This window comes from Phyllostomus discolor, chromosome 3 (assembly GCF_004126475.2).
Source record: "Phyllostomus discolor isolate MPI-MPIP mPhyDis1 chromosome 3, mPhyDis1.pri.v3, whole genome shotgun sequence".
NCBI lineage: Eukaryota > Metazoa > Chordata > Mammalia > Chiroptera > Phyllostomidae > Phyllostomus > Phyllostomus discolor.
The window spans coordinates 185,737,193-185,754,266 of record NC_040905.2 but is presented as its reverse complement, the minus strand read 5'-3'; the positions used below and the strand labels follow the sequence as shown (position 1 = coordinate 185,754,266).

The following is a 17,074-nucleotide window of genomic DNA, read 5'->3' as shown; positions in this document are numbered from 1 at the left end:
TGTATACAATATTGGCTCTACCATAGCGACTTAAGGCAAGTTCCCGCCCCTACTACCCTTGGGTGTCCGACAGTGGGTCTAGGAATAGCCTTCCGAATCCCAACCGGGGCAACTGGGAGCCCACCCCGCCGCTCCGGTCCCGGGCCGGGCAGCCGTCTGCGGGCACCCCGCGGTGCAGCCCCGGCCAATCAGCGGCCGCGGGGCGGGTGGGGTGGCGGCGCCGCGCGCGCGGAACGGAGAGCGAAGCAGAAGCGCTACTGCCGTCCCGGAGCGGACCATGCCACGCTCACCCGTGCTCTTCCCGCTGCTGCTTCTGCTGCTGCCACCGCTGGCCCCAGGCCTCGGGCTCCTCCGCGCGGGCGTCCGGCGCCCAGAGTGCGGTCCGTGCCGGCCGGAGCGCTGTCCCACTCCCGCGCGCTGCCCGGCGCCCGGCATTCCGGCGCGCGACGAGTGCGGCTGCTGCGTGCGCTGCCTGGGCGCGGAGGGCGCGAGCTGCGGGGGCCCGGCTGGCGAGCGCTGTGGCCCCGAGCTGGTGTGCGCGAGCCGCGCCGTGGGGGCCGCGCCCGAGGGTACCGGCCTCTGCGTGTGCGCGCAGCGCGGCGCCGTCTGCGGTTCCGACGGCCGCTCTTATCCCAGCGTCTGCGCACTGCGCCTGCGCGCCCGGCACGCGCCTCGCGCGCACCCAGGCCACCTGCACAAGGTGCACGATGGCCCCTGCGAATTTGGTAAGTCGGGCTTCCGCCTGGCAGTGCTGCAGAGGCGCGGAAGGCAGCGGCCGGAGGGACCCTTGACCCTGGGGTATTGGGAAAAGAATGTCCCTCCTCTCCTCCCAGCATCAACGCTGTCTAGGCAGTTTTTCTTATCTGGCAGGGGGTGCAAGGAGGCTGGGGCAGGAATTCACATGCTGCACCTTCCCTTACCAAGTTCATGGAGACACCAGCCAGTGAGCTGGTGGGAATTTGGGGAGCCTGCTGTCCCTTTTGGTACTTAAATACTTGCTGATGCAATTTTTCGCAGGCCTGGTATGTTTGCCTCCACAAGACTGGGAGTTTGAGAGTGGGAGGTTCTCATTGGGTTCAAGTCCCTGGTGTGGGTCGTTTGAATGCAGAGGGAGGAAACGTGAAGAAGCCAGAGGAGAAGGAGCTCCCCACCAGAACTTGGGATTTACACGAGCTGGGACCCTACTGGGGATTCCTGAGGGAGCTCCCACTTAGGACAGGAAAGTCATTTGCAGACCCAGGTTCTGAAAAGATTTTAATGCCTTCAGGGGCAGACCCAGGTTTTGTGGGGCTAAGGCTTATATAATTTGGAAGGTCCCACTTTAAGTAAAGAAATTGAACATTAATCATTGCTTGGGACCTGGAAACTTACTCTTCATTAACACCACAGTAAAGTCATTGTGGGTGTTATTGCTGCCCACCCTCTGTGTGTGCTTTTTAAAAAATCAAACAAAAATAAACCAAAACCTTAGTAAAAGGATGCCCAGAGAAGCACCCTGCTGGCCCATTATGTTTTGAAGAACTGCCCCTTTCTACGCTGCCTGGAGGGGGCAGTGGAAAGTCTAGGGTGAGTACCAAGGAATCCAGCTTGGGGTTCTGGCCCATGGCTGGAGACCAAGTCTGACCTAACTGCCTAAGTCAGTGTAGTAACTTCAGCTCCAACGGGGAAGACTTGGGGGTGGGGGAAGGCCTTAACAGGCATTGGGAAGTTTCTATGATTATCTTCTCCCATACATTCCGGGCAGATGTGTGTCCAGGAGACACGCTTTGTTGTGTTGTCAGAGATGGGGCAGGGAGCCTCCTGTCCCCGAAACATGGCAACGGTGTGCAGCCCATCCACGCTGCAGCCTCCCTGCCGCACAGGAAAATCGCCACTGGCTATTCCTGGTGGGTGCTCCCATGGAGGAGAGAGCAGGCTGGCACTTCCTGTGCTGCTGTTTCCCTGAGTGACCTTGGGCTGGCCCATCCCCTCCCTGGGCTGTGTCAGCCCCTGTGGAGCCCCTGTGGAGCCTCTATGGAGGCCTCTTTGTTTCTGCCCCGTGGCACGTAAACAGCCCTGTCTCCTTCCTTTTTCCAGTTCCTGTCACTCGATTTTATAATCTGCTTCCTCAGCAGTTCATTCCTGGGCGGTTCTCTTTGTCTGCAGCAGGTAATACTTTCAGTCCACACACGGGAGACATAAGTGCTGACCAGGTCCGCAGAATCTGCCGGCGTAGATGGTCTCGGGTGATACTTCCCTGGAGTGGTGTTCTGTTCTCAAGAGAGATGCCTTGAAGATGTTTAAGACATTTAGGACAAATCTGCTATTATGGGGAGAGGACTGAGACTCTGGTGGGGGGTGGCAGGGCAGGGGACTGACCACGGTGACCAGTACAGCCTGACCAGCTCCCAAGTCCCCTATACCTTGTTTTGTGCTCTTTTTGAGGACAGGACTTGATAGAGTTAAGTCAGGCAGGTGGTGGTTGCCATGGTTACCAGAGTGCGGCCAGATGGCAGATGGAAACCCCATACCCCTAATTCACTGAAAATTACCAAATGACAAGTAAATGTGACAGCCCCTCCACTCTGATCTATGGGCCCTGAGGCGCACCTCAGGCGCGGGCCCCGGGCGTGAAGATGTTCAGGGAGCCCGATGGAGGCCATACAGAAGCTGCTTTTAATGATCCCATTAGCGACAGGCAGCAGGCCTCCCCGGAATCGCCCGTCAGCCGGGCACTGTTTTCCCGTTGTCTTTTGTCCTGAAACGTCTGTCTGGCCCCTGCCCCGGTGTCTTGGTCAATCACGAAGTTGTGGACAGGGGATCTTTCCTAGCTAGTGACTAAGGCGAAAGCGGCACCGCACTCTGTGCTGCCCTAAAGCCATCCTCTATTCAGAGGACAGAGCAGAAGCACTTTTTAACGACGTCCCTGGGGACCCTGGTTGAAGGGAAGCAGACTGAGTCCCCGCAGCAGCTGTTCTGCTTCGATACTGGCGATAAACCCCCTCCGCGGCGCCTCACCTGCTCCTTCAGTGTGCGAACTCCTGACTTTAGTGGAGCGAGGCATCTGTACATATGTGTGAAGTTCCACCCAGGGTGGGAGGTGTTCTCACACGTGCCTCTCAGGAGCATTTGGAAACAGTTTTCAGGCTTAAATGCTCCCTTTCCTCCTGTGCTCGGAAAAGACCCAAAATGCCTAATGCAAGTAATCCTCTGATCAACACACATTTATTGAAGACCCACTATATTCCCACATAAGAATAATTCATTCTTTACTGTTGGAAATTGTGTTTGCATCCCATCTTCTTGCTCGATGTTTGCAACTACCCTGGCCAGGTCTCACTCCCATTACACAGAAGGGAAAGCTGAGGCTTGCAGGGCGGTGGGGGGCGGGGGACTCCCTGGAGCCACGTGGCTATTTCCCAGCCAATCTGGGGCTCCAGCTTGGGTTTTCCTGGCTCTTCTCAAGTGGGGCCATGCACCTCTAGCCCTCTGGCAACCTGATTCGGAAGGTGCCGCAAATTGGCTGCTCTTGAGTCTCAAGAGTTTCTCAGGCCGGATCTACCTTCTGGCTATCCTCCCAAGGTAGGTTGCTGGTTCCTCTGTTTAGCACTGGGTGATGGCTCCTGAGAGGAGCAGGGTAGCGTCACAGAAGGGGAGGCACATGAGAGGAGCCTTGAAGGGCAAGTGGAACACTCCTGGGCTGAGGGGGTGGGAGGGCACAGCGAGAACCAGGACACAGAGCAAAGAGATCCTGTGGTGAGTGTGAGCAGTGGGCCTGTTGGGCAGCCACCCGGAGCCGAGGCCCAGAGCAGTTCAGTGCCAGGCTCAGCGGCGCAGCTCCATTCTGTCCTAAACTCTTGGTTTTCTTTCCCAACTATCAGGTCACCTGGCACTACGTTGTTACTGCCGTCATTACTTTAAAAGGCTGCATTGTTCCGTCTGTGCACTGTGACCACTTGCCGATGTTGGGAATCCTGCAGACAGCAGGTTGATGTCCTGTTTTGAGTGCGAAATTGCACAGGAACAGGGTCCCATGTCAATGCCCACCGGGCCGTGGAGCCCCCGAGGCTTCCGTGAGCTCTTGAGATCCTGAATCGTAGAACATCTACCTCGGTTGAAATTCCAGCTCCACTTAGAAATCTGTCTTTGTGAAGCGTGTGTTACCAGGTAACCAGGAGAGGCTGTGAATGCCACTTTGTGAGAGGGACAAAGGAAGGGGGGTCTCCTGCTCAAAAGCCTTTCATGCCGAGGGAGGGGTTTGAGGCGCAGGCTGCGGGGAGCAGGACTGAGCAGTTCCTCCTTCTGCACTGTAACATGACTATTAGCATAAATTACCAGGGCTGCTCAGTGCGTTGATCAGTAATCCCTTTCTCGGTGCGCTCTTTCCTACAGGTAGATAGGGTCCCCGGGGGATGACTCTTAATATTCTTTCTCTCCCTAGCGCCATGAACTCTAAAGAGATCTCAGAGGCACTTGGGAAGATCGTTCCTTCCAGCCATCAAGGACGTAGCTGACGGGGCAGGGGGACAGATCCCCACACACTATAATAATGACATCGATCCCTTTCAATTGCACAGATCTGCACGTTTCATAATGCAGCCACACCCATTCTCTCCCTGCACCCTGGGGCATGGGGGCCAAAGTCGTCACCTTCGTTTGTAGATCGGGAGGAAGTGCTGAGCAAGCCACCCAAGCTCCTGTGGGTGGTGACTGGGCCCCTGGGCATCTGAGACTCCCTGGGTGCACTCTGCCCACCCACAGCGCTGCCTTGGTCGGGCACACCTGGTGACTGTTGTCTGGTACGCATGGGCAGAGTTGTGCTGGCCCGGCGTTTCCATGGCTGTTGCTGGCTTGAACAGAGGAAACAAGTATTGAGCAAGGGAGGGCTAGAGAGACAAAGCTGGCACATTCACAGACGGGGCTGAGCAGGCACCATCCTCCCTCTTGAGAGCCACGTGACTCCTGTCAGAGGCAGGCGGGAAGGGAGGCCCTGGCTCTTCCAGAAGCGTGGCTGCACTGGCAACTGTAAGGCCTCGCCTCAGGCTCGCCCGAGGAAGGGCTGTGGGCTGTGGCCTCTGGAGCCTCAGGCAGGCCCATAGACAGGCCCGCTCACCAGAGGCCAATAGAGGCATCTTCGAGGAGATTACCCTCAGGGTGCCGCAACCTGCCGAGTCCTCAGGCCCCTCCGTGGAAGCCTTTATAGTTGGCAAGGGGTCTGGTAACTTCCTCACAGCAGCATATGGGGAGCGGAGGGGAGGGGAGGGGAGGGAGAGTGGACTGCCAGGCTCATTTTGAAGAAGAAACTAGGCCACGTGGTAGCACTGGGGTGTGGCAGGGACAGGATTTGGCTGTGGGTTCCTCCTGCCTGGGGCAGCCGTGGCGTTGAGCATCCCAGTGCCGCACTTGAACCAGCCCTTGGGGACAGCAGGGCTGGGAGTGTCCTGCTGGTGTTGAGGATACGTTGCCCATTTCATGGTGCCTTCACAAGAGCTGTTCCCTTGGGGTGAAGCCTGGGGGGGGGGGTTCCATTCCTGGGCAGAAAAGGGTCAGTGTAGCTGTGTATGCTCACACGGGCCTGCAGGCAAGGGTGGCCCATCCGTGGCTGGTGTCTGGGGACAAGGGCTTCAGGATTGATCGCGGTGGCTCGCTGCCTGCACTGCACAAAGGACAGCTGGGCATCTGCTCTCTCTCTGGGAGCCTGGAACGGCCGTCCGTAGTGGCAGGGGGAGCCTAGGTGACTGAGCCCAGCGACAACCATCAGGCCCAGAGTGTCTGGTGAGCTTCACTGGTAGATGGCATTTTGCACAGGTTGTCACAGTCCATTGCTGGGGGATTAAGTGTGTCCCATGTGACTTCGCCGGGAGAGGCTCTCAGAAGCCCGTGTCTGGTTTCCCCAGCCCTTGCCCCGCATGCCTCCTCCCTGCGCTGACCTGCTTTGTCTCTTTCCTCTGTGATGAATCATTGCTGTGAGTGAAGCTGGGCTGGGTCCTGTGGTCCCCCCAGCAAGTCGTGGAATCTACGGGCTGTCCTGGGGGCCCCCAACACAATCCCCCAGGAATGCTTTCTCACACTAGGAAGGCATCCACCCAGAATAACAGATGTTTCACTTTAAAAATCAGTGTGGAGTTAATAGACTCCGGGACCTAGGTTCAAGCCCCTGTCCCTCCACACACGTCGCCTCTCAGAGCCCTGGTTTTCTCATTTGTAACATGGGGATAAATGCAGGGCTGAAGAGAGGGCTAAGTGAGGATGGAGAGAGTGGCGTACATGGAAGTGGCATACAAGGAGAGGGCAAAATGGTGTGGACAGAGCCTGGGGCCAGAGCCTGAGCCCATAGGGTCGCCCCACCATTTAAGGCTGGGTGGCCCTGGCTCGCGTCCCCAGCTGGTGGGACCGCTGGAGAGACGGGACGGGTTCACGCCCCTGTAACAGAAGTGTGCCCAGCCTGCAGCCAGCTCCAGCGTCAGCCAGTGGCATCATCACCAATATTACGATGATGATGATGGCTGATTGTACAGCGCCGTTACGGATAACAATATTGTCGATTTAAAATCAGACGTGTCAAAATTAAAGACAGGTGACTGTGACAGACACAGGAGGAAATTGTTCGAGATAAGTGCTCTGTGTCTCGGTTGTGGCAGCGTTTGCACGACTGTGGGCATCTGTCAAAACTAGAACCGTGCGCCAGAGCGCACGCAGCATATGTAAATTTAAAAATGAAAATTTGAATGGCACTCTGTCATCCAGCGTAGGGGGCTCCTTTGTAAAAACAAATGGCATTTTCTGCCAGGAAATCAGTGGCAAAGGCAGTATTTCCGAGACAGGCTTTCTCGAGTGTAGTTACTGCAAGAGAGGGAGAGGGAAGTGCGAGGAGAGAAAGGTGGAATGTGATTTACTGGTTTATTCATTTAGGCCTGAAAGGGACTGATGAAATCTCATTTAAAATTTATGACTTTACATGAGCAGAAGTAAAACACGTTGATTGAGCGCCCCTCTGGAACCCGCGGGGGGCCCTGGAATGAGACGTGGCTCTGGCCGCCCGCACAGCGAGCCCTCCGAGGGTCGGCGTGGGCTCCGGGAGGCGGCGCTGGCGGGCGGACGTGAATAAATCAGACTCTCTTTGCACGTTTGTGCAGGTGGGGCTCCTGCCAGAGGGCGGGGCTCTCGTGGTTCTCTGCGGCGGCCAGGCAGGCTGCTGGGGCACGTCAGGCAGTGTTGGAAGCCCAGGTCCTTGGTTCACTGGGGGGACGATGGTACTACTTGGGTGGTGGGGCTTAGAGGGCAGTGAGATGGGCACAGCTGAAGGAGTGAGCTGCCCAGGCTGAGGGGGAAGAAAGCCTGTGGGGGAAAAGGGCAGTGTCTGTATTCACCTCACCGGCGGCCCTTGGGACACCCAGAGGGCTGTAGGGCTTCAGAGGGCAGCATTGGTATAAACAGGTGGGAGACACAGGGAGGTGAATTTTAGCTCCAATGAGGGCAAGTTTTTTTTTACCTGCAGAGCCCTCCAAGGATAGAAGGGCCTGGCTCCATAGGTAGTGAGCTCTCCGTCACTAGAGGCATGCAAGTGGAGGCTCGATGAGAACATCATAGACACAGGCACAGGGTCTTGGGGAGTTAGGCTTCTCTGTTTGAGACTCTGCAGCTCTAAGACAGTTTCCCAAAGTTGGGTTTTGTTTTTTGTTTCTGCTTTTGGCACCAGCTTGACAGAGTCTGCTTCCCAGTCTGTCCAAAGGAGCCAGACCAGACTCCTTTCTGCGTCCTTTCACTTCTGCCCCCTCCCCTTTCCCTCCAGCCTTCTGCCTCCCTCTCTTTGTTCTCCTTTTCTTCTCCGAGGCCGGCTTGCTGAGCTGGCCTCGAGTCACCAGGGAAGCCCCAGGAGTCCATGCTCTCTGCAGTCAGATGGCTCGGGAATGAATGTGTTTGCTCTTTTATTTGTCATGCGTTTCCTCACCCAGCCATCTGTGTCCCAGACCTGCGCCTGACCCCCACTGGCATATCCTGCTAACTGGAACCATCACTTTCACACTCATCACGTGGTAACACCAGCTCAGCGACCCCGTGAAGCCGAGTGTATTGTTCGCATCTTACAGACAAGCAGAACCAAACAGAGAGCGTTTTCCTCCCCAAGGACCGCGTTTTCACCTTGCCCAAGACACCATGAGGTCAGGGGCAAGGGTGGGCCAAGCTTGCCTTCTTGTGCAGGTGAGGCCAGGGGAAGCACCTGGGCTGTGAGGCAGGTGAAAGTGGTGCAGAGCCCCTAGTCCTGGACTGGACCACACCCTCTCAGCCCTGCACCTGGGGAGCTAGCTGGCCCCCTGTGGGCTAGGGGGTGTGTTCCACGTGGAGGCAGGGACATTGAGGGGGCTGCTGGACTTGATGTTTTTAGTCCCAGTGTGGGCAGCGCAGATGCCAGGCACAGGGAGGAGGGAGGAGAGTGGAGTGTCCACTAAGAACTTCTCACTCAGATGCCCGCATGCTCTCTGGTCCCATCCGGTGAGCCCGCGGGCTCCCTCTCCTTTCTGCAGTGCTCTGGCAGCCCAGACCCACATCACCTGATTCCCAGTCTCCACACAGCTTCCAGGCCGGCAGTCTTGCCCCCAGGGGTGGGAGGCGTGTGGGGCGGGGGAGGCCGAGTGTGGAGCCTGTGAGTCTGTGATATGCAAATCAGCGTCTTGAAAGGGCCACAGGGGGTCTCCTCTCTGAGGCGGACACCGCTGTTCTACATGGCACTATTCTTTGAAATGCCCTGCACGGGAAAAGAGAAAGGCCCATCTGTTGGAAGACTGCTGTTGGTGAAGCGACACCAGCCCCGCCTGGAGCCCTATCCTGTCACTGAGCCGAAAGCAGGTGGCAGCCGGGGCCTGGGAGGAGCGAGACAAGACCAGGGCTCTGCCACAGACGTGCTGCGTGACTTTGGGTGGCTGCCCGTTCTCTCTGGGCCCCTGTCGCCCTGTCGGGAGAACAAAGACGATGGCTGAGGAAGCACATGGGCATCCTTCCGGGTCTAGGGCAAACTCATTTCCACAATTCCTTGCCTGAGAGTTCGTTCTCTGTGGGTGGAGAGCTTTCTCCGGCCACTGCTCGCCCCACTGTGCTCTGTCCCAGCGGGCTCTTCGCAGGCAGGGGATTCCAGACGTGGGGCCCTTGGGACCTGGCAGGGTAATGGTTGTGCTTCCTTGTCTTCGTCACCCAGCTCCTGTGGTCGTCATCCCGCCCCGAAGTGTTCACAACGTCACCGGGGCACGGGCGCACCTGTCCTGCGAGGTGAGGGCCGCGCCGCCCCCAGTCATCACGTGGAGGAAGGTACTTCTGGCCGAGAACTCTCGTGTGTGTGTGTGTGTGTGTGTGTGTGTGTGTGCACTCACATGCGGGGGGGGGGGGCGGTGGAGGGGGAGAGAGGTGTGAATGTCTTCTTTTCTTCTAAGTGTGTTTCTGCATATATTTTTTGTGTGGACCAGAGGATTGTAAAAGGGTATCTTACAGGGGTGTCCAGCCTTTTGGTCAGGGTGTCTCTGGGCCACACTGGAAGAAGAACAGTTGTCTTGGGCCACACATTAATTACATTGTGACAAGTAATCACAAAAACATCTCTAATGTTTTAAGAAAACTTAACGATTTTGTGTTGGACTGCTGGTTGGACACCCCTGTTATGTACCATCCCTCTGCCTCGAGGTTTATGCCACAAAACTTTTCTCCGAAAGCTGTCCCCAGAGAAGAGCAGTTGCCATCCTCCCTGTGGCATTTGCTCTCTTGACCGCTTAGCTGCCCGGGAAGTCCCACTGGTTGTCTAGCCTGGATCAGCTGGAACGAAGTTGGAGGCTGCTTCACTGGGTTTGGGTTTTAGAAAGACTTGGGTGCCCTGGCTGGCGTAGCTCAGTGGATTGAGCGCGGGCTGGGAACCAAAGTGTCCCAGGTTCGATTCCCAGCCAGGGTACATTCCTGGGTTGCAGGCCATAACCCCCAGCAACTGCACATTAATGTTTCTCTTCTCTCTCTCTCTCTCTCTCTCTCTCTCTCTCTCTCCCCCTCCCCTCTCTAAAAATAAATAAATAAAATCTTAAAAAAAAAGAAAGAAAGAAAGACTTGGGTGGTGGCAGATAACACAGTCGTGTTCCAGAACTGGATCCTCCTGCAGATCAGTGTTTGAGAGACGAGCATGGGTCACAGCAGAAGTTGTCCCCTTGTCTGCAACAGCCCTGAGAAGGACTGTGGCGTTCTGAACTGCTTCCGTGAGACAGTGGTGGCGTCCACATCTTTGCTGTCCATCGGGGTGTGCTGTCTGCACATAATTCGGGGTTTAAAAGCAACGGGCATTTCAGTAGGAGCAGGAGCTACTAGGGTTTTGGCCTTGAGGTCAGCGGGAAGATGAGGACAGCGAGGGTGTCTGTGGGGTGGTGCGTACCTGGTAATGCTTTCACTAAACCCCTCCTGGTTTTCCTGTCCTCTTTAGGTCACACAGTCTCCTGAGGGCACCCAGGTGCTGGAGGACCTGCCTGGGGACCATGTCAACATAGCTGTCCAGGTGCGAGGGGGCCCCTCCAACCACGAGGCCACAGCCTGGATTTTGGTGAGCATCCTGTTTGTTTAGGACTACTGGCTATTATTGACTGGCCCTTACAAAGCACCCTCGATATTTCTGTAACATGTCACACGTTTCTTATCCGCTTCTCACCGGACCCTGTGAGGACTGTTGGGAAAGCAGGGCAGGTGGTATAACCCCTGAGAGCACCAGTGACCTTCAGTGGCAGGCAGAGTTACAGCCCCAGAATGATGTCCATGTCCTAGGCCCGGAACCTGTGCATGTTTTCTGTTATAGGGCAAGAGGGGTTAGGGTTGCAGCTGGAAATAAGGTTGCTGGTCAGCTGACTTTCATAAAGAAGTTACCCCAGATTATCTGGGTGGGGCCAAGGTCATCACCAGAGTTCTTTGAATGTGGAAGAGGGTGGCAGGAGAGAGAGCCAGAGAGATGGGAGTGCGAGAAAGACGTGACCCACCATCGCTGGCTTTGAGGATGGAGGAAAGGGGCCGCAAGCCGAGGAATGCAGACTGCATCTGGACTGGGAAAGGCGAGAGCAGGTACTCCCCTAGGGCCTCTGGAAAGACGGCAGCCCTGCCGACTCCGTGACTTTGGCCCACGGAAACCCACCTGGACGTCTGGCCTCAGCGAGGGTAGATGGTGTGCGTGTCGTTTCAAGCCACTGAGTGTGTGGTGCTTTGTTACAGTGGCCGTAGGAAACCTGCCCAAGGCCACATGGCTGGTACGGAGGGAGGACAGCACCTCTGTGTCCTCTCACTGTGGCTTCTCAGTGCCACTTGCTGTGGTTTTGCTACGAAGAGGGAATGCCGTGTGTTTGCAGGAGCACTGGAGTGATGAGCCAGGGGTCCATGTCGGCTGAGTCACTCCACCTCTCTGAGCTTCCATGCCCACAGTTTTAAAGAAAGGGCTTTGGACTGGACAGTCCAAGGGCCAGGTGACTCTAATAGTCTGTGACTTCCCTGCTGGTCCCCTGGAGCATGAGGCTAATGACCATGCCCCCCTTCACCCACCACTGGTGCAAGTTCAAAACGAGATGGGGTGCACAAACCCTCCTGGTCTGTAGAGCGACTCGCAATCGACAGAAGCCGTTCCAGCAAGAGCGGAGAGGGCCGGTGTGGATCTGCTCTGCAGGGAAGGGGGGACGGGCTGCCCTCCGGGGGTGTCTTCCCCTCTGCCCCACCACCTCTGCGAGGTTTGGGGATGCTTCTGCACCCAACTCAGAATGCGGTGGGGTCCATGGCATTTTCAGATCTGAGCCTCTGTGTCCACAGTTGTAGAAAGAGAGCTTTAGACTGGACAGTATCCAAGGGCCCCATGACCTTAACCTTCCCATGTTTTATTATGAGAAAGTGCAGAGGAAAAAGTTTTCTCTGGTGTTAATTTGTGAAGGCTGCCTCCATTGGTAGCCCTTGTGGGCCATTTCTTGGGCAATAGATTGTTATTTTTTTAACTTGCAATATTTTCCTTATAAGCTATACCCATACCTTCAATAAGAGGACCAGCCCTGGCTGGTGTGGCTCAGTGGACTGAGCGCCCGCCTGCAAACCAAAAGGTCACTGTCCGATTCCCAGTCAGGGCACATGCTCGGTGGTGGGCCAGGTCCCTAGTTGGGGATGTGCTGATGGATGTTTCTCTCCCTCTTTCTCCCTCCCTTTCTCTCCTCCCTCTCTAAAAGTAAATAAAATCTTAAGAAAAAAAAAGAGGACTAGGTAGCTCACGGTAAAAGGCAGGAGTGCAGAGGAAACACTAAAATGAGAGGGCACTGAGGAGGCGAGAAGAGAGACAGAGCGAGCTCGCGCTTATTCTGAGAAGGAGCGAGTGTTCAGGGGTCCCGTTGAGGCTGCATACGGGAGCGACTGCGCTGTGCCGCCGAGGACCACACAAACATGCTCGCTGTGCTTCTAGATCAGCCCCCTGAGGAAGGAGGACGCGGGGGTGTACCAGTGCCACTCGGCCAACGCGCTGGGGGAGGCCCAGTCCCGGGGCACAGTGACGGTTAGTGACCTGCATGTGTACGAAGCCCTCCGTTTCCCAGCTCCAGGTGACCGCATGTGACAGTGTAAGTACACGTTCTGAGTCGTTTCGGGTGTTTGTACACCTGTGTCACAAGACATCGAGGTGGTTTATAAGATGTGTAATAAAAAGGAAGAAAAACACATAAACCAGCGAAACTAGAAGGACACAAAACGAGAGTAGGAACCTGCTGCAGTTCACAGGCGGCGTCTCTAGCGTGTTCCGTGTGCATGTCACTCTGGGCTTCCCGCCCGGCATGCGCAGCGAGAGCTGTGAACGTCTGGGTGCCCAGAAGGCGAACAGGGCCAGTTGTTCCTGTTTCTGCGACGGAACCAAATATTTCCTCCAGGACCTCCTGGAGAGAGCAGACGCTGTCACGGCATCAGCACCCACGCAAAAGCATGCCCACCGAGAAGAGAGTGTGAGCTGTGCTTGTCTCTGTCTGGTTCCTCCTTGTCAGCAGCTCTGCCGTCTCCAGGCTGTGCCTCCCTGTCCTCGTCACGGTGCCTCTTAGCAGTACATCTGCAGAGAATCCACATCTCCCCGGGCCAGGTGGGCCTGAGTCCTCAGAGTCCCCTGGGGGAGAGCAGGGTTGTAGCTGTCCCCTGCTGACAGGGGGACCGTGAACTTAGGAAATGACCCCTTATTAGTCAGCTTCTCTGCCTAACAACCCCCAAACCTCGCTGGTTCACGGCCACCAACGTTTGTCTCTTGCTCACATTCTGTGTCAAGGTGGCGGGTTGGCTGTGGCTCCATTCCACATGTCTTCTGAGATGGGGACCCAGCCAGAGGAGCAGCCCTGGTATGGAACATGTCCACTCTCGTGGCAGAGGGGACGAGCAAGGGGCCACGCCAAGCACGCAGTCTCATTTAATGTTTCTGCTCAGATACAGTGGTTGTCACAGCCGCTTATGTCCATTGGCCAAAGTAAGTCCCATGGCCACACCCGGCCACGCAGGGGCCAGTGGGAGTCTGCTCCTCTCCCCGGAGGCCCAGGGCAGGGAGGCACGGGCCTCCTACAGGGTGGGAGGACTGTCCTGAACAGGCACCAGCACCAGGGCCCACTGGCAAGGACTTCATAGAGCAGGGAAAATGGGATGCAGGCTTGATAGTTCATGAAAAGTGGAGGGATGTTGCTGTGGTCATCGTGGGTATTATTCCGCCTGCGGCCACTACTGCTAGGCACATTCTGTGTCAGAGGCCTCACTTCAGGTCTGTAGAGGGTGCACGGAAAGCAGAGAAGTGAACGCCGTTCAACTACAAGGAACGCAGTGCCTCAGAAACACGGGGCACGCGTGAGTGTGGGGCAAGCGGAGCAGCGTAGAACTGAGGAGACAGAGGAAGACCGCACTGCGGTTCCCTCTGGGGCTGGGGAGGGGCACAAGGAGGAAAGTGCAGGGTGAGCTCGTCCAACACAAGTGCAGTTAGGAGACGGCTCTCACAGCGCCCTGGTGCTCGCCTTTGCTTTATTCTGACCAGTGTGTAAGAAAAAGTCAAGTGCTGGGGCTTTTTGTCCTGTGTGTTTATACATGTGTACATATCTGTACACACATACACACATGTGTGTCTATATGTTCCATGTTTAAAGTATATATAGTTTTTAAGTATAAATATGTATATATTTTATTGAAAAAAACAGAGATTTTACCTGGCTATGCATACAGTGTGTCATAGATGAGTTTTCAAAAGGGAACCATGGAATTTTAAGAGCATCGGCACCTCCCAGTTCCCAGGTTCCCTCAGCGGGGTGCACTATGGGCCGGCCCCTGCTTGCATACCTCCAGAGATGCAGTGCTCACTACCACAAGAGAGCCGTCTCTAGGTTTCCCAATATCTGGAAGTTTTTCCTCATAGTAAACTTGGGGGTCTCTGAGATGTCCGCCCGCCAGGGACCTGCTCGAGGCCCGCAGCACTCCTCGCCCGGCGGAGATTTAAAGTTAAGGGTCATTTCCTGCGCCTTCCACTCACCGCACAGTTGACTGTGACAGAACAGGCTCCTTTCCTCTAATTCTTTTCCCTCTTCCCTCCCAGGTTCTTGGAAACACCGATCACAGGACGACGGAAGAGTCAAGTCCTGGGTCGTTTTGCTCCGTGGCGAGTTGGAGAAACCGTGTTTTGTAGAAGACCCCTTTTGTATGTTTTTAAAAGTTAGGTGCAGACTAGATTCACATGCAGATGTGGTTTTTAGCAGGGCAAACACTGGGGAAACAGCCTGCATGTGGTTTTTTATACTTTAGAAATGAATTGCTCCCTGAGAATTCTTTTTCTGACTGCTCCCCGCCGGGGAAGATCATGTCACAGTACACTGGGAACTCTAAAGGGCTGGATGGGGCACGCGGCAGCTGCGACTCTCTACCTTATTCGTCTGCGGCTGCTCAGTGGGGCTCGGGGACCGAGTGTGTGTTGTAGCAGAAAGGAGAGGGCCCTGCCATCCCCTGCCTGGCCTCTCGCTTGCTGTGTGACCTGGACAGGTCCTTTCCCTCTCTGGGCCTTGGTCTCTTCACCTGCAACTGTGGCATTTGGACTGGATGCTCCCTGTGGCCCTTCCAGCCCTGCCATGCTGGAGTAGGATGGCCCTGTGCACAAAATGCAGGAAGTGTGGTCTTAGCGTTCTTTTTAAACTGGTATTTCCTCAGAATCAAAGGCTATTGCTTCATACTCAGGTACAGACAGCTGGCTGTAGCTCTTCTCTCCCTGCCGGTTTCTCATCTTAAAGAAACATTTTACCCGACTCAGGGGCCCTGTGGCTGGGCGTCTGGGGACCGAGACGTCCACTTGTGAACAAGCCCAGCACTCTCTCACCCAGTGGGCAGCGGAGCCCTGGCTGTGCTCTCTCTGGGGGGTGGAACAGAGTGCAATAGAACGTGTTTTACTTAGACATGTTTTGACCTCACCCAGGAATGAGGCTTGCTTTCTTTTTCTCAATGAGGAAAGAAAGAAGAAAAATATTTGATATCTGGGATTAAAAAAAATAGATATCCTAGGCGATTAAAGTTTTTAAATTGGGATCCCACATGTGGATAGTCTTTAAAGGTCATGAAGCCATCTGTGGCCACCCCCCAGCTCCCGGATGGCAGGGAGGGCACGCACCAATGCACTTCCCCCTTTGCAGATGCAGAAATGAGACCCCAGGAGCAAGGCACTTGCCCGAGGCCTGCAGGCCTCTGGTCCACGGGTTTCAGAGATGCTGGTCCAGGCCCCTCTCTGCTTCGGAAGCACAGCCTCATGCTGCCCACGGTGGGCGTGCCGTTTGGGGGTCCATTTTGGAACTGCATTTTCTGCCGTTAAGGCTGGCTGTCAGGGCAGCGTCGCCCTGACACACTGCACAGCAGGAGGCCGGCCTGGGACTCTGGAACCCTGAGGCCCATTTGGGACCTCGGCCCTGGCTTGCTGTGTGACCCTGCGCCAGTTCCCTTCACTTTCTGCACCTCGGTTTCCTCACTGGAATAAGCAAGGAATGAAACTAGGTGGGTGGTTTTCAGACTCTAAAACATTGGCACCCCTTCTTTGAATACAATTAGAATTGAAACTGATCAAAGTGGAAGCTCTTTCTGTTTGGAGGCTGGGGCTGTGGGGGTTCCTGCTCACAGCCCCTCTGCACTCAGCACCCCTGCCTCCCTAATGGGCGGACAGACTCTCCTGAGAAGTAGGGGTGCTGAGGCCCCAGAGAAGGTAGTAGAACAGCGTGCATCTTCGAATACACACACTTCACGAAATTGTTTGCATCCCCTCAAATGTGCCCAATGGAAATCGGAGCGCTGGCTGGAGGCCCAGAGAGCAGGGTGGATGGAGCCCTGTAAGGACGCAGCTGTGCACGAAGACTGCTTGAGGCTGGGTTTACCGTCGTAATTACATGCAAAAATAATATAAATGTTACCCTGTCTGAAATTTTCACCAAAACCAGAAACATAACTGCCCCACCTTGACAACCTCTCAGTGGTGCGAGTCCCCGGGCCTCTGCGGAGGCTGGAAGAATGTGTGCCGTGGCTGGTACTGTTTGGAAATACCATCCCCCAGAGAACCTGTGCTTTCTACCCTACTTTCATAGATGTGATGACATCTCACGAGCCCTGCCCCTGCAAATAAATGTTTTCAAGGACAGTCTTTGTGGTCTCTTTGTCATTGGCATGCTGCCGCTGGTGGTCCAGGCCCCACTGGTACTTCGTCACCCCTCTGCCTCTTGCCCCTTTTTGCTCCCCCATATCCTCCTACCTCCCGCCTGGGCTGCAGTCACAGCCCCACTCCGTCTCCCTGAGTGCGGTCCTCATCGTCCGCTACTGGCCCGATTCCCCTTGCTCTCCCTGAACTTGGGTCCCCCACGGTATGAGCACCCTAGGGTTTAATTCACTCGCTAGCCCTGCCCTCTGTCATATTCCACATGCACGTGAGTAGCCTTCTCTGGAGGACAGAGGGGCACAGCAGACACTGGCTATGTGAACGTGAGTGGGACCTGGGCCCTGCACTCTGGTGAGACTCGAGTGGGGATGAGTGGGATGATGTCGCTGTCCTTCCGAGGAAGCACAGAATGTCTGCCTTGTGATCAGA

At 55.7% G+C, this 17,074-nt stretch overlaps 1 protein-coding gene across 1 annotated transcript; it reads left to right on the top strand.

The window, feature by feature from the left end:
* The first annotated feature begins 246 nt into the window (after nucleotides 1–246).
* Nucleotides 247–16,630, top strand: IGFBPL1 (insulin like growth factor binding protein like 1). Its single transcript, XM_028531843.2, has 5 exons — nucleotides 247–725; nucleotides 9,173–9,282; nucleotides 10,430–10,546; nucleotides 12,422–12,575; nucleotides 14,561–16,630. The coding sequence occupies exons 1-4, from the start codon at nucleotides 278–280 to the stop codon at nucleotides 12,569–12,571; spliced, it is 825 nt and encodes a 274-aa protein (XP_028387644.1). The 5' UTR covers nucleotides 247–277; the 3' UTR covers nucleotides 12,572–12,575; nucleotides 14,561–16,630.
* The last annotated feature ends 444 nt before the right edge of the window (nucleotides 16,631–17,074 follow it).